General features: G+C 41.2%; 1 protein-coding gene across 39 annotated transcripts in view; it reads right to left on the reverse strand.

Annotated features, from left to right (window-relative positions):
* NEB (nebulin) overlaps positions 1 to 22,995 on the reverse strand; it is a 206,756-nt gene that overhangs the window by 17,641 nt on the left and 166,120 nt on the right. For 29 of the 39 annotated variants that reach the window (XM_040229063.1, XM_040229055.1, XM_040229061.1 and 26 more), the window contains 20 exons: positions 21,205 to 21,309; positions 19,561 to 19,665; positions 19,028 to 19,132; positions 18,285 to 18,389; positions 18,086 to 18,196; positions 17,005 to 17,115; positions 16,694 to 16,795; positions 16,482 to 16,586; positions 15,122 to 15,226; positions 12,044 to 12,154; positions 11,343 to 11,447; positions 10,695 to 10,799; positions 9,068 to 9,172; positions 7,539 to 7,649; positions 7,023 to 7,133; positions 6,325 to 6,438; positions 5,677 to 5,781; positions 2,097 to 2,201; positions 1,460 to 1,564; positions 755 to 847 (listed from right to left, as the gene is read on the reverse strand). In XM_040229063.1, coding sequence (XP_040084997.1) covers positions 755 to 847; positions 1,460 to 1,564; positions 2,097 to 2,201; positions 5,677 to 5,781; positions 6,325 to 6,438; positions 7,023 to 7,133; positions 7,539 to 7,649; positions 9,068 to 9,172; positions 10,695 to 10,799; positions 11,343 to 11,447; positions 12,044 to 12,154; positions 15,122 to 15,226; positions 16,482 to 16,586; positions 16,694 to 16,795; positions 17,005 to 17,115; positions 18,086 to 18,196; positions 18,285 to 18,389; positions 19,028 to 19,132; positions 19,561 to 19,665; positions 21,205 to 21,309 — 2,124 coding nt within the window. The remainder of the gene's footprint in view (positions 1 to 754; positions 848 to 1,459; positions 1,565 to 2,096; positions 2,202 to 5,676; positions 5,782 to 6,324; positions 6,439 to 7,022; positions 7,134 to 7,538; positions 7,650 to 9,067; positions 9,173 to 10,694; positions 10,800 to 11,342; positions 11,448 to 12,043; positions 12,155 to 15,121; positions 15,227 to 16,481; positions 16,587 to 16,693; positions 16,796 to 17,004; positions 17,116 to 18,085; positions 18,197 to 18,284; positions 18,390 to 19,027; positions 19,133 to 19,560; positions 19,666 to 21,204; positions 21,310 to 22,995) is intronic. The other 10 variants (XM_040229066.1, XM_040229034.1, XM_040229059.1 and 7 more) reach the window with 1 other exon arrangement.

Genomic DNA, 22,995 nt, shown 5'->3' on the forward strand with positions numbered 1-22,995 from the left:
CTGAAGCCCCTTCTCTTCCCTGAGGTCTCTCATGTCATGTCACAGTTCATGTGCCCAGGGCAGAAACACTCACACACACACACCCAGGAAAGGCCATTATCTGACTCAAAAGTGACAAGGAGTCTCTTGATCAAATTTGAGTCAGTCTCCTCTGAATCTTCTTCCAACCTAGGCCTTAGCCTTCGGACATCTTTGTACTGCCCAGTTTTAGCAAGAATCTTGCTAAGTCAGTTTAGCCAAAATCTCCCACCCTGGATATCTCATCCTCCTTAATATTTAATCAAATTCCTTACCCTCCAGCCCCGAGGTGAAGTCTGACTACCTTGATCTGCCATTTTAGCCATAATCCACTCTTTACCTCCTTTCTTCTTCTGAGTAATTTTCCATCCATTGATCTTTTCTCCACCTTCCCATTCTCCCCCACCCCACTCCATCCATCCAGCCCTCATAAAACCCTACCTTCCCTTGTATTCAGAATTGAGCTCAGTTCTATACGGAGATCTCTTTTCTTCTATTATTGTCCTGAATAAAAATCTTTTTTTTTTTTGACTAAACTACTGTCCAACTCTGGTTTGACACAGGGCTCTCCATTTTTCACGTCCAACAAGCCCTCATGAAAACTGCCTCAACACTGCCTTATGGGATGTCCCTCTTATTTTGGTGACAAAAGCTTTGAGTGCAGCTCAGCCATCAGTGTGGATGATCAAAGGGAGGCAGAAGATACTGAAAATGAGTCCCCAGTGGGTGTCTTTACCGAGCTAATGTGGTCCTGGGTTTGCTTCACTCTCATCATCTCAGGTGTCTTTCCAATCGCCGTTCCTGGTGAGACATCCTCTTTGTATAGAACCTGGGTATTCAGAATTAGGACAGTGTTACACAGAAGAAAGGACAATACAACCGTTCCTGGAGAAGGAGTAGGAAACATGGCTTCTGTGAAAACAAAAGACACTAGAGAATGTTCTTAGGTAAGTGCTGGAGTGTCTCTGCATCAGCCCCAGTAACTCAAACACGTAACAACACGCGTCACTTTTCAGACCTGGAGACTTAAGATTATCATACTGTATTAATACATAATGAGAAAAACCAGAAAATGTTGATTTAAAAACACTCCAGTGTGAAACACAAGATCCATTAAATAAATATAAAGTCAGTCAGTTATTTTGGGGAAGGATAATAAATCACAGTGTCGAAAAGAAATCCGTCTTCTTGGAGCAAGACAACACGTATTACTGCCCTGGGATTAAAAGCTCCTTTGTTAGCAGATTTAAGTTGTTATTTCTAATGGTCTCTGGAGTGGTGGTTTTAGAGCAAATTATGGGGAATTTTAACAAATAACTGCTAGCATTAACTGAGGTGGTTAGATGTTAATTGTCTGAATCAGCGTGAGGCTAGTATATTTTTAAACAAGAGACTCAAAATATTAGGTTAGCATTAAATGAAGAATAAATAGTAAATATACCGAGCTGAAATTCTTTTGATTTTCCTTAACACGCAGTATTTCTGGTGTGTCTTGAACAACTGTAATTTTTCCTTTACTGTTTTTAAGGTCATACTGGTATTGGAGCTATGGAAAAAGAGTAAACATCTTGTTACAAAAAGAGAGTAAACATCTTAAGATTTCAACATTGTTTTTATATATTTTTAATTGTCCTCTATTGTATAAGGGAAGTTAAAACCTGTATATATTTTTTTTAAATGTATCTGCCACAATAATCATAGATAGCCAATGAGAAATTCACTAAGAATTTTGGAGAGAAACTAAACTTTTTTTTTTTTTGAAACTAAACTTTAAAACCCTAAAAGTATTTTTTTTTTAATATCTTGCCTAGAATTATCTTGAAAAAGATGTCACCACCTAGAAAAGATGGTGATAGTTCATATTCAAAGACAAGAAGTCACTAACAAAGTGTGAGATGATTTGGGACTGAGATAATAAGGTGAGCCCGGAGGAAACTGGAACACACATCTCCTGGGCAGGGAGGTGCTGAGAACAGCTATAGGCTGGATACCTAAGCATGTATGCCCAGAGGCATCCTTCTTTCCCAACCTCAACCCAGGTCCCAGTGAGCTGTGCCTTAGAATCAATAAAAACTCACAAGGCTGAAGTTCTTTTGGTTCTCCCGGACCCTCTGCATCTCTGGGGTATCCAAAACGGTCTCATAATATGACATGCACTTCTCTGCATCTTCCTTGTACTTTTTCTGGAAACAGATTCCAAGAAATAAGGATGGTGAACAACACAGGGATATAGGCCAATAGGACCTAAAATAGCCCTTCCTGCTCAGCAGGGGGAAAGTCTTTTTTTTTTTTTTTTTTTTTTTTTTTTTTTACTGTTTAAGGATGTTAGGGAGCTGTAAAGCGGAGACCCTGGATCAGTGAGCACCAGGCCTCTTCTTTCCAGGAGAACTGAGTCCAGGATCCATTGTCATGACCCATTGTCATTTTGGTGTTGGAGAAGAACTGCGGTGTTGGAGAAGACTTGAGAGTCCCCTGGACTGTAAGGAGATCAACCCAGTCATTCCTAAAGGAAATCAATCCTGAATATTCATTCATCGGAGGGACTGATGTTGAGGCTGAAGCTCCAATACTTTGGCCACCTGATAAAAAGAGCTGACTCATTGGAAAAGACCCTGATGCTGGGAAAGATTGAAGGTAGGAGGAAGAAGGAGAAGGGGATGACAGAGGATGAGATGGTTGAATGGCATCACCAACTCAATGGACATGAGTTTGAGCAAGCTCTGGGTGTTTGTGAAGGACAAGGAAGCCTGGCATGCTGCAGTCCAGCATGCAAAGAGTTGGACACAACTGAGCAGCTGAACAACAAGATTGTCAATGGCTAAACTGGCCAAGTGGCCATATGGGGAGGTGACAGCCCCTGAGGTTCCTGGCAGTGACAAAGCAATGCCTGTAGTGAACTGGATGGGGCCAGCCTATTCAACAGGCAAAATGGAGAAAAGGAGGGTTGAGAGCCATCAGCAAGGCCTCTTGAATGCCAGTCCTTGGTTGGTGACAAAGATATTGTCACTGAGCTGTGAGCAGGTATGGTTGGGCTCCTGGCTACAGGGGTGAGCCAGCAGGCAGGTCCAACAAGAACTTCCAAGATGGGGCCAGGAAAACTACATTCCCAGGTGTTATGAAGTATAGCCCACTCAAACAACTACTGCTTTCTAACTCAATGATTAGGAGACAAGCAAAAACCTCTAATTTGGGGCTACTCAAGTAAATTGCAGGTTCCTGATCAGCAGTGAAGATTAAAACAAATGAGGATAAATCCTGGAGTATGAAGGACATCATACTTTTCTTTACCTCTCTGTAGGAAGAGAGAGAGTTATCCATTGGGAAGAATCAGGGTTAGACTGTATGTGGTTAATGTTGATGACATAATCTCAATCTTGTTAAAGAAACTGATAATCAAATGTGGGTGATCAACTTTGTTTCTTCCAGATTTGCACACAAATTTTACATCCACATTTTAAGAGACTGATTTTTTAACTATGGTTGGTAACTCATGCCTGTTTGAATGGCCATCATCAGGAAGACAAGCGATAACAAACAAATGCTGGTGAGGGTGTGGACAACAGTGCCCCACTGGGATTGTAAACTGGTTTTGCCTCTTTGGGAAATAGTATAGAGGATCCACAAAAAATTAAAAACACAGCTACCACAGGATCCAGCAATTCCACTTCTGGGAATATATCTGAAGGATATAAAAGCACTAATTTGAAAAGATACCTGCACTTTGATGTTCATAATGTTATTATTCAGAGAAGGCAATGGCACCCCACTCCAGTACTCTTGCCTGGAAAATCCCATGGACAGAGGAGCCTGGTAGGCTGCAGTCCATGGGGTCGCGAAGAGTCGGACATGACTGAGTGACTTCCCTTTCACTTTTCACTTTCACGCATTGGAGAAGGAAATGGCAACCCACTCCAGTGTTCTTGCCTGGAGAATCCCAGGGACGGGGGAGCCTGGTGGGCTGCCGTCTATGGTGTCACACAGAGTCGGACACGACTGAAGTGACTTAGCAGCAGCAGCAGCATCGTTATTTATAATAGTCGAGACATGGAAACAACCTAAGCGTCTATCAGCAAATGATGGGTGAAAAATGTTGTGTATGTGTATATATACATAGATATATATGTTTAATTGTGGCTGATTTGCATTGCTGTGTGGTAGAAATCAGTGCAACATTGTAAAGCAGTTACCCTCCAATTTTAAAAAAGTTGTGCTATATATGTACAATGGAATAATATTCAGGCATAAAAACAGAAAATCCCAGCATCTGTGACAAGACATGGAGGGCATAACACTAAGTGAAATAAGTCAGAGAAAGCCCAATACTTGATCTCACAAATATGTGAGTGTACGATCTCACATATCTGTGGAATCTAAAATCCAAAAAACTCATAGAAAAAGTGATCAGATTTGTGGTTGCCAGAGGTGGGAGTTGGGGGTGAGGTGGAATTGGAGAAAGGTGGTCAAAAGTGACAGACTTCCAGTTATAAAGTAGTAGGGACGTAATGAATAACATGATGACAACTGTAGTTAATCCTGCTGCTTTGTGTGTGGAAGTTGTTAAGAGGCTAAATCCTGAGAGTTCTCATCGCAAGGAAAAATTTTCTTTTTTTCTTTTTTTACTATATGATGGATGCTAATTAAACTTCCTGAGGTAATCACTTCACAATTAATATAAGCCAAACCATTATTACATTTAATAGCTCAGTTGGTAAAGAATCTGCTTGCAATGCAGGAGACCCCGGTTCAGTTCCTGGGTTGGGAAGATTCTCTGGCAAAGGGATAAGCTACCCACTCCAGTATTCTTGAGCTTCCCTGTGGCTCAGCTGGTAAAGAATCTGCCTGCAGTGTGGGAGACCTGGGTTCAATCCCTGGGTTGGGAAGATCCTCTGGAGAAGGGAACAGCTACCCACTCCACTTTTCACTTTCATGCATTGGAGAAGGAAATGGCAACTCACTCCAGTGTTCTTGCCTGGAGAATCCCAGGGTGGGGGAGCCTGGTGGGCTGCCATGGGGTCGCACAGAGTCAGACTCAGAGTCAGTGACTTAGCAGCAGCAGCAGCCAGTATTCTGGCCTGGAGAATTCCAGGGACTCAATAGTCCATGGGATCACAAAGAGTCAGACATGACTGAGCAACTTTCACAAACCATTACACTGTACACCTTAAACTTACACAGTGATACATTCAACTTTATGTCAATAAAACTGGGAAAATAAATTTAAAAAATTATGTGATGTATGTGTGTGTTCAGTCATGTCCAACTCTTTGCAGACCCATGGACTGTAGTCCGCCAAGCTCCTCTGTCAATGGAATTTTCCAAGCAAGAATACTGGAGTGGTGGCCAATTCCTATTCCAGGGATAAAACCCACGTCTCTTGTATTTCCTTCATTGGCAGGTGGATTCTTTACCACTGGCATCACCTGGGAAGCCCTTAAAAAATTACGAGTGGAACCATTTAAGAGTTCTTCAGTACCTTAAAATTCTCTCCTTTAATTCTGATATAGGAACCTCAAGTCTAACTCAAATTTGCATCATAGATGAATCCCTTCTTTTTTACTGGGCAAAATTGTGATTTGAAAGAATCTCCTTCACTATTAATGGAAAGACTTGTTCTTTGTGATTGGGGTCAATGTGTGATATTCTGATAAATGTCCTTACCTGGCTTGAAAGGTTCTTGACTTGCTGGGCATGAATGATCTCCGGAGTATCAACCACAGAAGTGAAATTGGCTTTTTCCATTTCTGCTGATTGCTTATACTTAATCTACAAAAGGAACATCCAATAGTTGGTAAATATTTACAGTGCACACAACATTCGTTGGCTCAGTTTGAGTATTAAGTGATTAATACTTCTTTTCTAAAAGGATTCATTATTCAAAATAAAAACAAAAGATAAAAGGATTCATTCATTTGCTACTCAACAATTGTTTTTTTTCTTGTGTTTATAGCTCTATGCTAAGGAGTGAGATTCACAAAGAAAGGTTGAGTCCTAGACTTTCTATCTAGTTGACTGGGGAGTGGGTGGGGTGAGAGATGTTGTGCAGGGTTTGGGAAAGGAGAAGGAGAGAGATAATCAAGATAGTAAAGCATTGATTGTTTTCGGAAGAGCTGGAAGAAGGACAGATGAGAGCAGCTCTGACAAAGGTCCCAGATCCTTTCATCAGAACAAATTCCACCATGCCATTATATGCATCTGACCGTAATTGACCAACAAGTAAGATAATAGAAGAAAAAACTGTTTTCTTACAATCACAGCTACCTTTTTGTTTTTTGTTTTTTTTTTGAAAGACTGACATGGAACACTCACCAGGCTGGCAATATCTGTAGCATTCCTGGCTCTCAGGAAGTCGGGAGTTTCATTGGCCATGGCATTCAGACCTCTTCCTTTGACTTCCAGCTCCAGATCTCTCTTATATTCTTTCTATAGTAGCATGAAAAGAAATGTTCGTTAACTGTCATAGCAAGATAACAAATGTGCCAAGTGAAGCTAGGCCAAGATAACAAATGTGCCGAGTGAAGCTAGGCCCGCATAACATGCCACCTGCATTGCAAGTGTCACCTCACCACTCCCTGGGGTGGGACAGTGGGCACAGCAGAAGGCCGCTTCAGAAAACTGCCAGGCTCACGCCAGAGCCGCCTCCGGGGAACTTTCTAGCACTCTCTGCTTAGAACGTTCAAGTACAAAGCATATTGTAAATCTGCTTTGGTGCATAAACAATTGCACTTAGGTGCCCACCACTCCAGTGGTGTTTTTACTTAAATGGGCACAACAAATGTATCAAGATTAAATCAAAAGCTTACTAGATAAAGAACAGGTATAGCCACTATGGAAACAGTTACAATATCATCTCATCAGAAATCGAGATATTTTATGTAATGATTAATAATCATGTTGAACAGAGAAACTGAAATTCAAAAACTTTTTATCACTTTTTTAAAAAATGCAACTTGGCTAGGAAGAAGATACTCGGTTGATCCTGTGCATGCAGTCAGCTGGGTGCCCACCTCGTTGAGGATCTGGGTGGCATTCTTTGCTCTTAGCATATCCGGTGTGTCTTCCATTTCACTGAGACCCTTCCCACGGATGCTTTCCTCTAGATCTTTCCTGTACTCTTTCTATAGCACAAAATACAAGCAACAATGCTCACAAGAAAGCCTGGATTGTTCCTCTTTGCTGCAAAGTCCCTCACCAAAATACAAAACAAAAACCTCCTAGTTTCAAACAGTTACAGTTTAGTCAATAAAAAAAAAAGGCAGGGTATAAGCTTCATCACTTAATATCCAATATCAAATAAGAAACTAGAAATTATTGCTAAGGTAATCACATTTTATTAGGTATTCAATTAAAAAATTAGGAGAATTAACATGGGTAATAGATTAGGTGCTAGTATGAGACACATGGGAACCCAGCTTGGAACCCGAAGAGTTAGGTGGTGGTGAAAATCGTAGGAATACGTTGATGAGTGTCATTAGTGGAATTATTTGGATCAGGAGGGAGAGGAGAGACCGAGTGGGCACTACCTCGCTGGCTATTTTGGTTGCATATTTGACGTGTAATAGAGCTGGTGTGACCTCCAGGCCAGTCAGGTTTCTGCCTTTAATGGACTCTTCATAATCTCTCCTATATTCTTTCTAATGTAAGTAGGAAGGAAAGACAAGAAAGAATGTTTGTTACAACTTATTTCTCAACCCTAGGAAGAAAACAATTACATTTTCTTTCTGTGTATGGCTTCTTGATCTTAGTTCTGCTGATAATCACACATTTGAAACATGACTTGATTGTTCTGGAAATACCCTGGGCAGAGCAAATTACCCAAGGGAACTTAAGAGGCTGAGAACCTTTGGTGGCCTCTCATTTGCCTGTCTCCCGCTCCCATGGGGGCTGGCCCTCTGAAAGGCGAAGGATGGATGTACCCCCAAGACTCTCAATCCATTGTCCTCTCTCTTGATGACACTTTTCTGAAGGCAGTAAAAGATTCTGCTTCTGAATTAGAAGTGACTCGGGAAGAAAATAAAAAACCACTCAGAGGAAGGGGATCTTGAGAGCATCAAATGCAAATTTGCCCTTTCTCATAATCTCAACTATTATTCTAAATCACCGAACAAATAAGGTGGATAATGAAGCCTAGAGAGGTTATCAGGCTTTGTTCACTGTTGGGAGGAAGGGCCACCACCTCCCCCATCTCTCAAGTCTCTGGATGAGGCTGAATGACTGGGAGGCTTGGAGTAGACTTTGGGACTTGATTTTTGTCATTTTCAGTTCCGATAGAATTTGACATCTACAGAAAAGTTGTCAGAATAGTACAAGGAGCTCCTACAGATGCTTTTCCCAGGTTTACCAACTGTTTTAAACAATTTAAAATTTTCTGTTATCTGGCATTCTACACACCAGAAAGCTCCCCAAACTACTACTTATATTAAAAGCCATTTATCTTTATGGTTAGAGATATGCCCATGGAGGTGAGGCAGAAGAAATCCAAAATAAGCCTGTTTCCCAATGAAGACAGACATTCTCAGTTTCAAAATAAGATTCATTCTTCTCCACTATTTATTAAAATTTTTTAAAATTTTATTTTAGATGCCTCTGCTTACATTTCTAAAATAGGAAATATGACATACTGACTTTGATATTTTGATAAAAATCCTGATTAAAAAAAAATCTTCCTTTCTGGGACTGGAGGCTTCCTATTAAGAGAACAATTCAAAGCCAACAGTGGGTCTGCATAGAGGGAACTGATTCAAAGAAAAAATTACATTACATTCAAAATAATTTGTTTCAGTATTAGGAACAGTTTGCTATGTCCTAATTCTGTGAAAAGGGTAGTTGAGATAAAACATATATGGTAAATGTTTAGTATTCAGAACATTTTTTTATATATATAATGTAACCACAGGATTTGAGATATGGAAAAGATTTTGGTAATTATATGTTGAAGAATCCCATCATCCACACCTTTGGGATAACAACAGGCTCAACACTTTTGCGGGTAGAGGTTGTTTGCGTTAGCTTGATGGTATATTTGCTGTGTTGGGGTTTGTGCAGGACTTACCCCACTCTGCATCTGCTGAGACTCCTTGGCAGTGATGTACGTTGGTGTTTCAAAATCTAGCATAGGCTTCCCTCGTTCCTTTTCATACTTTTCTTTGTATTTCACCTAGTGATAAAACCCTTATGAGATATCTCTGGCCAATTCTGAGACAGACCAGTTTAACAATAGTATTTTTAATTGATACATTATGTCCAATTGTGTGGCATCTCATTGCCATGCAAAACAGTCTCCTGTCATGTTTCAGAAAGTAACTTTTTATTTTGGCTTGGCAGGATAACACCATAACTGTCTGCAAGGCATGGTCAGGATTTGTGTTCAATTCAAGGAGACAAAAAGATCACTGCAGAAGAATCAGCCAAGACAAGCATTAAGACAAGAAAATTCACGGGAAAACTGCCCACAGGGAAGATTCGCTGAGATTGGATGTGTATAGATATGAATATTTTAGCCTGAGCATCAGCCAATATTTCTAATAAAAATCTCCAACCTTCCCTTCATAAGAACTTTTATCAGGGACCTGAGGCCTTAATAGATAATGCATACAACTTTATTTACGTAGCAACTCAACTGAGGTAATAACTGGTCACATATTCAATGCTGCCAATATAGATTGGTATGAAAATGAAAACCAGTTAACTAGTCATTGACTGAATTTCCAACAAACCTGACATTCTCAAAAAGACTCCAAGGCTATTTTACAAATACACTCCTCATCCTCATCACAGGGGCTCAGGAATGGAAGGAATCTACAGATATTCCTAATTTACACAGGAGACACTGAAAGACAAAAGCCTGGGTCACACAGCATCTTCATAGGAAAGTCCAATCTCCGCTCTCTTGCTTATGACAACACATTAACATAGAGGTCCAGGAACACGGGCTGCTTTATGGATGATGGAAGGCATTTCCAGTAATTCAGCCTTCTTGTTAATGCCCAACGGGGATGGAAATAGCTGAATTTGTGAAATAGAAGATCATGTGGCAGCAAATTCCTTCCCCGAGTTCTTTCCTGTGAGAATTTTACTTGTATAAGTTTTGCAATTTCTTCCACACCCAGAGACTACGTCAGTGGTGACCTGAGCATATCACTCCTCTGCCCCAAATCCTCCAAAGACTCCCTATCATTCTTAGTAATATTTTCTTTTCCTTTTTTTTAAAAAATATATTTATTGATTTATCTGACTGTGTCAGGTCTTAGCTGCGGCACGTGGGATCTTTAGTTGCAACATGTGGGACCTGGATCCCCTACCAGGAATCAAACCCAGGCCCCCTGCATTGGGAGCACAGAGTCTTAGCCACTGGACCACCAGGGAAGTCCCACTAATACTTTCTAAGGGGTCTGTCTCCCTGGTGATATAATCTTTATGCTTCCAGTCCCTGTGAGTAACCTGAATAACAGATACTGCATGCCTACGCAGTATTTCTCCAATGTATGTAGATATTGTTATCATTCATAACATGAACATTTGTTTCAACATGTTGCCAAATTCCAAGCCCACAATATCTTTGGGCATTTTCACAAGCAATTGTTGCTACAAGAGTAACTACTGTCCTCTAGGGGAATCCATGAAAACTTTTGACATTGTAGGTGAATGTGCAGGAAAAAAGACAGTCTTGGTCAACTTACGATACTCTGTAATTCTGTGGCCTCTTTGAGATGAAGCTGCTCCAGATTGTCAGGTATTGTGTGGTAGTGACCTTTACTCTTTTCATAGTTCTTCTTGTACTGGTACTGAGGGGAAGGAGGCAAAAAAAGGCACATTGATGGCAAAGCTGCTCCGCATTCCTGTTTTTCTCTTTAGGTTGGATATTTACACAGCAGCAGCATCAAGACCAAATGAAAATTAGCGAACACCACATAGTGGGTGAAAAAAACATTTTAAAGGATGAAGATACATGTTCAATATTGTCAGTTAATAAATACAAAGATGTAAGCACTTAGATTATGTGGCTTATTCAAAGTAGGCTTTTAAGAGTGAAGAGTTAAAAGTGAAAGAAACTATTCCAGGTGTTAAGTCTATGTTTTTAGGAGGAGGAAAGGGAGTGGTTAATTGGGAGAAAAAGAAGTTAAAATATTTCCAAACAGAAGCGTTTTTATAATCAGAGGTCTGCAGTCGGTGGAGCACTGGTAGGTTAATATTGTCATTTGGAAGAATGCACTCAGAAGACAGACGTGCTTTCAGTAGCGGAGAAGGAGACGCATGTGACCTCAAAGAAGGGATTTAGCTGTAAATGGGTGAAACAAGCTGTATTTGGAACAAACGATTGAGCTTACAGAACTGGCAAGGTGACTTGTATTCAAGACATGGTTCATTATTAGAGATTCCTTCATGTCAGTCACGGGTTTGTGAAGTTTCTTCAAATCAGCCTTATACTTAACCTGTGCCACAGTAAGGGGAAAAAGGAAATCATATAAATAGGAAATGGAAAATGGTACGAATGAAATCATAACACGATATCTCATCCTGAAACAAATGCTGGAAATAGTGATTTTAAAAAAAAATACTCATTTACAATAGCCGAAAACGGGAAACAAGTATCCATTGACAGATGAAGGGACAAACACAGTGTGATAGATACATAAAGTGGAATACTATTTAACCACAGACGGAATGAAGTTCTGACATACGCTACACAGCACGGACGAACCTTGAAAACACTGAGCTAAATGAAATAAGCCAGACCAAAAAAGGACCCATATTACATAATTCTACTTACATGAAATCTCTAATAGGCAAACTTACAGGGGCAGGAAGTAGATTAGCGCTTACCAGGGATTGGTGGGAGAGAGAAATGGAAAGTTATTGCTTAATAGTTATAGAGTTTGTGTTTTGAGGTGATGAAAAAGCTTTGGAATTAATAGTGGTAGTTGGACAGCATTGTGAATGTAATTAATGCCACTGAATTACATACTTAAAAATACTTAAAATGGCAAATTCACATTATATATTTTACTACAGTTAAACAAGCACATACCTCACTTGCAAGAGTATTAGCATCTTTCATGACTTTGTAGAGCTGGCTATCTTTTGGATTGTATTTTGGTGTCTTGCCCTTCTCTTTGTTGAAATTTTCTCGGTATTTAACCTAATAGCAAATGCAAAAATTCAAATTATTCCTGAATGTCAGTTTATTTGAAGGCTGAGGAACAGGGGAAATGTAAATGCAAAAGAATACATTACACATAAAGTGATCATATCATTTACTGTCCAAATTAGGCCACTTTTAAGAGTAAAAGGGAGCATTCTTAATAATTATGCAGGGACAACAGGCGGTTGAGTATAAGAACAAATGACATAGTATTTGTTTTGCTTATTTTTATATTATCCAGAGGTATGAAAGATTCACTTCCTTTTGACGCAGGACAAAAAGGCATGGGCTTCTGGCTAAATTCAGAGACATGATCTAATATATTTGATTTGAAGCATTTCAGTCCTCCTAACTAGCAAAACCAAAAGCATTTTAGGTCTATTACCAGGAGTTCAAAGAGGCTTTATAAATGATCAAGATAAGTGAGAAGTAAGGAATCTGTTGACTTTTAAGAGAATTTATTATTTATTACTTTTTAGCTTTATCATTTTAATTTTTTTTAATTGGCAGAATATTGGCATAACTTTTGAGTAAAAGAACAGAATTTGGGGGTTAATGGCTTTGATATAATTTCAGGTTAGAAGGAGGAAAGAGGTGAGATAAATTTAACATAAAGAGAAAAATAAGATTAAATATATTTTATTTGCAGGATATATAAAAGAATATACAAAGGATTAAATAACTTGAATTTAAAAAATAAGTGCAATGCCTGGCACTAATAGTTGCTTAATAAATGTGATTTGATTGATGAAGGAAAGAGACAGTCATAATGCCTAAGCAAAATAGCTAAAGATGAGATTAATTTACAGGAATATTCGACAGAATAAACTGAAAGTAACAGAAACACTTCCTTATTGAAAGACAGACTGATTCCTTTGACACGAGGATTAACACCAGAAATAGAACCCTACTAGTTACTTATTCTGGGCATCCCTGGTGGCTCAGATGGTAAAGAATCCGCCTGCAGTGCGGGAGACCTGGGTTCAGTTCTCGGGTTGGGAAGATTCCCTGGAGGAGGAAATGGCAACCCACTCCACTATTCTTGCCTGGAGAATCCCCATGGACAGAGGAGCCTGGCGGGCTACAGGCCATAGGGTTGCAAAGAGTTGGACACAACAGAGTGACTAAGCACACCCCAGTTACTTGTTCTAGGAAGAAAGAAAAATGAGCCCTTTCTAGATGTTAGCCAGCTAATGGGGCAATATTTGATGCTCTGGGACACCTAGAGTTTCTGCTGTTGGTAAAACAAAAGACTTGCTCATTCAAAGTTAGCACACCAGGATCTGGTTGCCCAGATATTTCGCACACTGTAGACACTTAAAATCAGTCCCCTCATGCTTCGTCACTTTACCTCCCCAGAACTTTCCCCATCCAGCAGAACAGGCACAACAGGAGGCCACTCAAGTGCTAAGAACAATGAAGTCTGTCACATTAAAGGAAAAGCATTCACAGTGCTAAGACTCATTTATTTTGAATAAATCTCCAGTGAAAATGCACAGACAAAATAAGCATGCAGAGCAGTACAGCAGGATGCAGGCACACTGCAGACCCACAATGGAGGAAGCAGAAACAACAGAACAGAACAACAACGTAAAGAGAAGCTACAGAGGCCCTTCTCTGAAAGGAAATTCACTCCCCAGATAAAATGACAAGCCTGCTAAGGAATGTCAGAGGCGCTGAGCTGGTGTCTGGACCAAGAGAAAACTTCTCCTAAGGATACAGAAACCCTAGGAATAGGGCTGATCCCAAGAGCTGAGAAACACAGAAAGGCAAAGGCAGGTAGATGTGCAGAGGCAAGACTGGGGAAGAGAAAATGCAAAGGCCCACCTCTGATGAGAATAAAATCCATTTCTTTAGAAGAATGCTAAAACCCCTCTATCTTTTAGAAAATAACTCACGTCTGAAAAAAGTACTTGAAGAGCAGCTTTCTACTGGCCTTCAGTTCCTTTTTCTTCTGTTAATTTTAAGCAGATTTAAATTTCTAACTTTTTAATTAAAAAGTTATGCCTCCTCTTTCCACAAGGAGGCTCCAAGCAAATGCAGTTGAGCATAACTACTGCAAGGAGTATGAGCCACCATGTCCAACCTTCCTTTTGGACTGAATCTTCTTAAGTACTACTCTATTTTGCATGATAAGGACACATATCAGATTCAGGACTTCGAGAATTCTTAGGTGTGGGATTAGGTGGGAAGTACAGTAAAGCCACATTTGTGCAGCACGTGGAATGAAAAAGCCTTTCTCTTGTTTACCAGGGAAACCTGAGATGCAGCTGTGCAGCGCCGCATTGCAAATGGCAACATCAGTGTCCATAATCCCAGCGGGCTCAGGGAGTGTGGGAAAGACGTTTGCAACCAATTTTTTCAACATTTAATTGAATACAAAGATCTCACATCCAGTTCTACTTCTTTGCAGAGACTTGAACAGGACAATAATATTGGTGCTTCTAAAGACTGAAGAGCAGGTTCAAGAATTAGAACATTTCTTTGCTATTGAGACTATAAGACGTAGGGTGAAAGCTACAAGTGAAAACATTTTGAGCAGTTTATACTGTTGATTTGGAGTATGTCTGAACTGCGAGACTATAGTAAATAACCAGTCTTAAATGTATTAAATGCCAATGACAGTCATCAGTGGAGACTTTCTTTCTGTGGTTGGAGATAAGATTCCCCCTCTATGTTCACTTCATCCTTTGATCAGTGTCAGCAGCCTAGAGAAGTTAGTAGACCATCTCAAAACTACTCTACCTTCCTACTCTGGAGGTATGTTCCAGGGGGAACGTTTCATGCAGGAAAAGATAGGTGTGCGCAAAAGTATATCCCCTGACAAATTTCCACAGCATTCTACACATTCCAACACAAGACCAACAGAAAAAGAGTGCAACTTGGTCAGTCCCCTGACCAAGGCTAAGATGGTAGACGAGAAAGAGGAAGACGGAGATACAGGCTTGCTGGTGCTGGCCTTACATCACTGATGAGCACATTAGTTTTCTTAAGCTGCCTCATCATAGGGGTGTCATAAGATGCGGCGCCGTGCCCGTGCCCTCTCCTTTGGCCTTTGATGTATTCCACCTAGAGTGCCAGCAAGACAGCAAAGTCAGAACGGGCAGGGCCCACACAGATGGGGTCTCCTGGACCAGGGGCCACACCAGGACGCTGTCAATCCTGAGGGAGCCTTCCCAGGAAGTAATCCCAAGAAGGGAGCTCACAGTACCACCTGGTCAGGTGTCATTCTCCACATCACAGGATTCACCTTGAGGTTAGAAATACAGGCCTCGCTATTTTCAAAACCAGCAAAGTCTTCAAGATTTCAACTTGTTTTTAACTTGCTAATAATATGAACTTGATTTAAAAATACATTAAAAGTGTTTTAAATTGAAAAGTTCTTGTTACATTTTACTATTCTTAGAGATTCCACTACTTTTTGTGGGTGATTTCATATCTTTGTTTCAAGTATTTATACCATTCCATTAATTTGTACTAAAAATACTGCATTGGCATTTTAAAAATAAAAACTTAAAAAATCATATTTGCTTATTGTTAGACATCTGAACTTTTTGTCTCTTCATAATTCCCATTTCTTGTCACCTGATGTTACTATTTATATCTTCCAAAAGATTGGGATTCCATGTTTGGCATTGCTGAAAGGCATATGTACAACCACCAAAGGTATCCTAAACCTATTTCTTCAAACAAATACTTGAGAAAACAGTAAAGAAGAAGATAAATAAACATTTAAGAAAAAAAAAGAGGAAGGCAGGATCTCAGAATTGGAGGAGCAATAAGATTCTTGAGCTTGTCTTTCTGGAGTAAAACTTGCTCTCTGAAAGATCTGGTGTTGATCATGGAGTCTCTGATCTAATGTCTGAAAACTTGTCATAACTCAGGAGTATTCTACATAATTAGTCTAACAAGGGAAATTAGGTAATGGGGCAATCAAGTTTGGGCACATTTCTGAGTCCATCTTCTCACTAAGATGAAATCTGCTAGCATTAGGCATTCCCCCTCAGTTCCCTGTGCATACCTCAATTAGACACAACCCCGAATTGTAACTATTTATCCATAGACATAGAGTCTGAGGACATTTATTCCCCCTCGTTCCTAGCCCAAGCTTTCAATATATGTTAAATGGAAAAGCTAAAGTGACTGCATCTGATAGAAATTTTCAAAGCCTTTCGTGATATGATTTTCAAAGCCCTGAGCGCTATCAGAGACCCCGTGTCTCTTTGATCACTAATACTGCACTTTCATTCTGGGAATGACTCCTTCCTGCAGGGTCTCTAAGCATCTCCTTGCAGTAGAGTGGCTGCTTGCCCATATATGTTACCTGGCTGCTCAGCTTGGCTGCCTTCTTGGCCATTTCAATGTCGGGGCGACCAAGCATGCTGAGCCCGTGGCTGCCTTCCTTGCGGTGCTTGGCTCTGTACTCCACCTGAAGCAAAGAAAAACAAAACGGACAACATGCTCCAGGTGGCCGGTGCCTTGTACTGCTTGCTCACGGTGCATGGTGGACTGGCAATGTTTTAACCACCCACTTACCTCGCTGGCCTGTTTGGCAGCCTGTGTGGCCTTCTTGATGTCTGGCCGATCGGCCACTGTGGTGTAATGCAGGTTTTCTTTTGCATCTTTTTTGTAAGCGACCTTCATTTGGAGAAAACACATTGGCTCATTTGAGAAACTGATTTTCTTTCTGAAAGGAACCTTTCTGATTAAAACCAATCCCACCACCATATATTTTAAACCACCAGATATAGAAATTAGGGTGACCACTCACTGGGCCCAGCCCACCGTGCACCAGTGTGGGATCCTCTGGTGCAGGTGGGCCCCAGAGAGTGAGAAGAGGAACTCACGTTACTCTGCTTCTTGGCCACATCCATGGCATGTTTCACATCTGGGGGCTCCAGCATGATGGAGTAGTTGGATTTGCCTTTCTCCTTGACAAACTTCTTCTTGTAATTTGTCTGAAGAGAGCCAGAATTACTTAGGTGAGGAGGGGAAGCCGGGAACAGAATTGTTTTACTTGAAGAACTGTGAGAAGATCTCAAGGAAAAATCCATGGTTCCCTGTTTTGGTGTCATTTTGGAACTGAGGTGTCTTGTCTGTATTCTAGTTCTCTGTCATTTCTGTCCTGGAGCCTGACATTGAACCACACACCAGTCTTTAAAGAATGAATGACAAGCAAAGCAAACTCTTTGATTCATCTAGGAACGCATGTACACCCGTGGTGGATTCATGTCAATGTATGGCAAAACCAATACAGAATTGTAAAGTAAAATAAAAAATAAATTAACAAAAAAAATACAATAAAGGGAACCTTATAAGGCTCATAAATACAAATTATTAAATATATGATTTATTATAAATACATGATACAATAATAAATACATTATTATTAAAGCATTATCCATAAGGATGTAGTGGGCAGAGATTAGGGAGATATGAAGACGTGATTTTGATTCTCTAAATTGTTCAGCAGTTTAAGGAGAAGAGATGATGAGAAAGACAGATTTTCACTATCAAAGCTTCCTCCCTTTATTACCACTAGGGAAGTGATATCCTCAGTGCCAGACAAGACATCGTATGGTAAAACCCATATCTGCCACAGTTGCCAAAACTGGAAAGTCAATAAATATTGAGTCTTTATTATTACTATTTTTGGTTGCGCCATGTGGTATGCAGGATCTTAGTTCCCCGACCAGGGATCGAACTCTGCATTGGGAGCACGGAGTCTTAGCCACTGGACCACCAGGGAAGTTCCTATTGAATTGTCTTTTAAGCCAGAGTTCAAAGTTCACATAAAGGTACTGGCTGTAAGAGTGAAGTGACGTAAAAGAAAGTGTGTGTGAGAAAAAACATGACTTTCAGTCTTTTGCTGGATGCTAAGGTAAAGTGGCATTGCTGCGGCCAAGAGTCCTGGGGCTGGTCACTTACATCACTGACGTTTTTGGTCACTTCTTTGACATGAATAGTGTCCCGCGTCTCTGGCAGCGTCGTGTACGAACCCTGCGCCAAGTGCTTCTTCACATACTGCTTGTACTTGTTCTGGGAAAGCATAGAGAGCTTGTTACAGTGCCGGCCTGGGGCATCAGCCCAGGACAGAAGGCGAGCATATGGGCTGCCGGAGGGGTACCTCGGACACCAGGCTGCTGACTGTCTTTGCCAGGAGGATCTGTGGCGTGTCAGGCACGGCATGACAGCTTCCCCTTTCCTTGACGTGTTTCTCTTTGTATTTCAGCTGCAGGGGTGATAAAAAGGCATTTCTTCAGCTCCTCTGAGTCTCCTGCATATTTTTTATCAAGCTGCTGAGTTACTAAATAGAGCTGGGAGAGTAGTGTCATTGACATAGTTAGAAACATTAAACTCAGTATAAGATTTGATGTTCAGAAATCTTGGGAAATACCAAAAAAGGATTTTCTTGTATCTCGTGCAAGCTGAGGCTTTAATAACAATCAGAATGAACGTTCTGATGAATCTTTATATATGCAGCTTTAGTTCAGAGCACTTTGAAATGTCATTGGGCCCTCCCCCAAGCCCTGGGAGGCAGTATTAGTCCTCCTTTCCAGCTGAGGAAACAGGAAGCATAGGAAGAGTGTGACCCCATGAAAATGAATATGTTGCCTTAGAGAGTCCAGCCAGGCCCTCAGATCCCCAGTTCTGGCTGGGAGGGCCGGCTCGTGGAGCCTCTGTATCAGGCCCGGCCACCTGACTGTAACAGCTTCCCGCTGCTGCCACCCTGCTCTGCCAAGTCACTGCTGTGGACTGGGGTCAGCAGCCCTCCTCAGTCCACAGGGTGCCCAGGGTGCCCCTGGGGACTGGGGTGCAGAAGACAGCCCTGCGTGAGGCTAGGCCTCTGGGAGGGGACCGCATGCTTACGTCACTTTCGATTATAGAATTCTTCAGGGCCAGCACCATGTCTTTATCATCTGTGACGGAAAGCTTGCAACCCTTGAGGTACTCTCGGTCCAGCTTGTATTCAAACTATAACAGAAGAAAGGCAGAGGAAGCTGGAAAAGGGTGCCAGGCACAGGAGCAAGATGCTATCTGGTTAAATTCCTAGGGAGTCTTCTTGAGAGCACTATGAGCATTTGCTGCCAGGATGGGGGCAAGGCTTTCCCGGCTGGGTCCACTGCAAGCTGGGCTCCTCCTCGCCAGCCCCCAGGCCAGGACAAAGCTTTCCTGGTCCTCCCGTGCCTCCCTCAAGAGCCATTAGTGTTTGGGCTCAGCCATGTGAGACCAAGCTGTGTGGCTTGGCCTACTTCCTGAGCCTGCCTTTCACACTTTACAACCCTCCTGTCCTTCTTGGATCTCAAATGAGCTAGGGTTAACTCAGTGACAGTGGTAACTATGGATAATGAGGGACGTTTCTGCCCTGGCTATGTCATGCAGTTCTGTCTCTCTCATCTCACATCGCTCTGCTGCAGGGTCGACTTAGCAGCCTGGATGAAGTCTGGGCGGTCAGGGGTCCATTTCCAGTAGGCTTTGGTGGCTTCATACTGCTTCTTGTAGTCCAACTGTTTTTAACAAGATAGAAACAGGTCAGTTCATTAAGTGGCCTGAATTCACAAACTCAGCACAGAGGGACTCAGCTTGCATTTTAACATTTAACAAATCATGATTCTTTATGCAAGAAGAGAGTCCCAGTTAAAATTTCTATACAATTTCTATACAACTACGCAACTAGTTTTGTCATCCTATGGGACCCCTTGGCCTCAAAACAGAAGCTAATAATTTTTAAAGGTTCCAGATGAAATGATTTTTCAAACAAACTCTGCCAGGGCAGTTTAATTATTTTGAGTCAAGTACTTTTAACTTCTAACTAAATTCAGACAACTTTAAAAAAATTATTAAACACTTTTTATTTTCTGCCAGGTACTTCTCAAAGTGCTTTATAAATATTAACTCATTTAATCGTCATGACAACTTCATGAAATCAGGAGCTGAGGAACTGTCTAGAGGAGTTAAGTAAGCTGCCCAGGTGAGACAGCTAGTGAGCAGTGGAGTTGGGGTTCAAACCCAGGCAGCCTGACTTCAGAGGGCATGTGTACTTGCTAGGTTTGCATGTGAACTGGAGAACTGGCTACCTCAGGCTGAATCTGAGGAATAGAGTGTATGTAATTTCATTTGAGTGTCCTTGCCCTCACTATCAGGCACATTTCTTCACTCTTTTTGTCTCTCCTTTTTCTTGGTCAAGGTATCATTTGTGTACAATAAGATACAGATGCTTTCATGTATTAATTTTGATCAATTTTTTTCCATTTCATAGTGAAAATTTCAAGCATATGAAGAGTTGCAAAAAAAAAAAAAAAGTTGCATGAATCTTACAGAGAATACCCATATACCCGCACCTAGATTCTACAATGTACATTTTACTGCATTTGCTTTGTCCCACATCTATGCTGCTACTTTTCTCTCGGTCCATTCTCAGGACACCTGTAAGCTCCCTGTCAGCCCCTAAAGGCATTTCAGTTTGTTTGCCCTAATAAATACAATTCTCTGTGTCACTAGTGGTCACAGCTTGGATTTTATAATCTTTCATTATATAACCACATATATTTTAAAGAAGTCAATACTTATCTAAATGCACAAAAAAGTTTCTGTGGTTGAGGCTTTAAGATGCCCCATCACACACAAAGAAGAATCAGCACAGAGAGATGTGAGCAGGAGGAAGGTCTAGGTCAACTCCTGACAGCATCAAGCAGGTCAAGTGTTCTCTTTTTTGAGAAGAAGCAGGCTCCAGCGTTTGAGGCACGAGAAGAACAAAAGGACTGGAGACACTTTCAAAAACGTAACCTTCATTTCAGAATTAAACTCCCATTTCTGTCTCCTGACACAGCGGCTGAGTGGGTACAATATCCCTGGGCCACCCTTGCTTTTTTCCCACCTTTCCCTGGTGAGAACCATGGGAGCATTTGGAGGTCAGCGTTATCACTCAGGCTCCAGGGCCCAGCCCTTGATCTGGAGTCACTAGAACGCAACCACCTGAAGTGATGCCAAAAGAGGCCATGTGTGCTGCAGAAACTGATGAACCCCTGTTAGATCTGGGGACTTACATTGGTGTTGACTTTGTAGGCATCCTTGGCTGCTTTGATATGAACAGCATCTGGCTCAATGGTACAGTTGGACTTGGTTCTCTGGTAAACTTCTTTGTATTTCAGCTGCAGGAGGAAACACAGGTGAATTTTTTAAAGCAGCCCACAAGTGTCTTAAAAAAAAATTAAAACTGTAACTATAGTACACAATGCTTCTTAAGACTGAATACATCTGTTGTGAAGAAACAATGCAGCCATCGCATCTAGCAGACACGCCCTGATCCTGTCTCAGATCCTAGATAGAGTCTGCCCCTCAGGACACATCTGTTCACCGAGTTACCATAGAATTTATGTCCTCTGAGCTTGTGTTGAATAGAACAGCTGGAGAGCAGCCTATGTGCTTTCCCTTCCCCAAATCAGAAACTCCAGAGTTTAGAACATCTTAAAAACCATTTATGGAAGACAAGACTTCCCCCAATGGCTCACCCAAATGGGATCAGGCTTGTCCTCCTTCCACACCCCTGTAGCTGTAGCTGTTATGTTATGTTGTAATTATTTATCTGTCTATTCTTTCTATTGAGCTGAATCCTTTGCAGGCAAAGTTGTGCACCATTCATTATTTCATTCCTCGCAGCAGGCACTTAACAGACAACATATGTGCTCGGTCACTCAGTCATGTCTGACTCCTTGCAATCTCGTGGGCTGTAGCCTGCCAGGCTCCTCTGTCTATGGAGTTTGCTAGGCAAAAATACGGGAGCCGGCTGCCATTTCCTCCTCCAAGGATCTTCCCGACCTAGGGATGGAATCTGCATCTCCTGCGTTGGCAGGCAGATTCTTTACCACTAGTGGCACCTGGGAAACCCTCAGGGAACCAAATACCTGATGAACCAACGTACTGATGGATGAATGCTGTCATCACTGTTGCCATTGCTAGTGCCACCACTAGTGTGTTTCAGTGGGAGGGGGGAGAAACAGGGAAGGCTTAGCCTCTGTGAACCCAACTGGTCCTTTTTTTCACCTTGAGCCTGGAATTTCTAGCTTTACCCATTTTTGCTCCTTTTAAATTTCAGGGCCCTGGGGCCTCATCTGGGCCTTCTCACTAATTATTGCAGAAGGATCTTAGGTCTTAACATGATTAAATCTGAAATAAAATTGTCCAAAGGAAGCCACGGTAGTGCTTACTAAATTTGCCTGATCACGTGAATCACAGTTTTCTGCGCTTTTTCATAAATGTAGCAAATCAGTAGCTTTAGGGTTCAGGCCTGGACATCCATATTTTTCATCAGTTTGGGTTATTGTTATAATCAGAAAGCTTAAGGAAATGGATGCACAATTGCTTCATTTTTTTTTTCCCCCCAGTGAGAGAGAATGGGCTGCTCCACATAAGGGATCTACCTTACAGATGTTTATGAATACCCAATGTTCATGTTTGAAGTGCCAAAACTTATTTTATATGAAAAATATAATAAATATTTTTCAATGATTTATACATTTCTGCCTTCATAAACAGTGCACGGATATATTTAACATTTTTCTAGGCAACTCAAAGTCAATAGTGTGAACCCATTTGTTTATCTACCAAAGAACGCCTCAGTCAAGGCTTTGGGGTAGGGATTCCACAGTTGCTTTTAGTATTCCTTATGATGCCCATAAAGCCATGGAGTTCTTTAAAATATTAATCTATTTGTTACCCAAAATGCAAGGAGATCAAACCAGTCAATCCTAAAGGAAATCAACCCTGAATTTTCATTGGAGGGACTGATGCTAAAGCTGAAGCTCCAATAATTTAGCCACCTGATATGAGGAGCTGAC

Source organism: Oryx dammah, unplaced genomic scaffold, assembly GCF_014754425.2.
Source record: "Oryx dammah isolate SB20612 unplaced genomic scaffold, SCBI_Odam_1.1 HiC_scaffold_27, whole genome shotgun sequence".
Lineage (NCBI taxonomy): Eukaryota > Metazoa > Chordata > Mammalia > Artiodactyla > Bovidae > Oryx > Oryx dammah.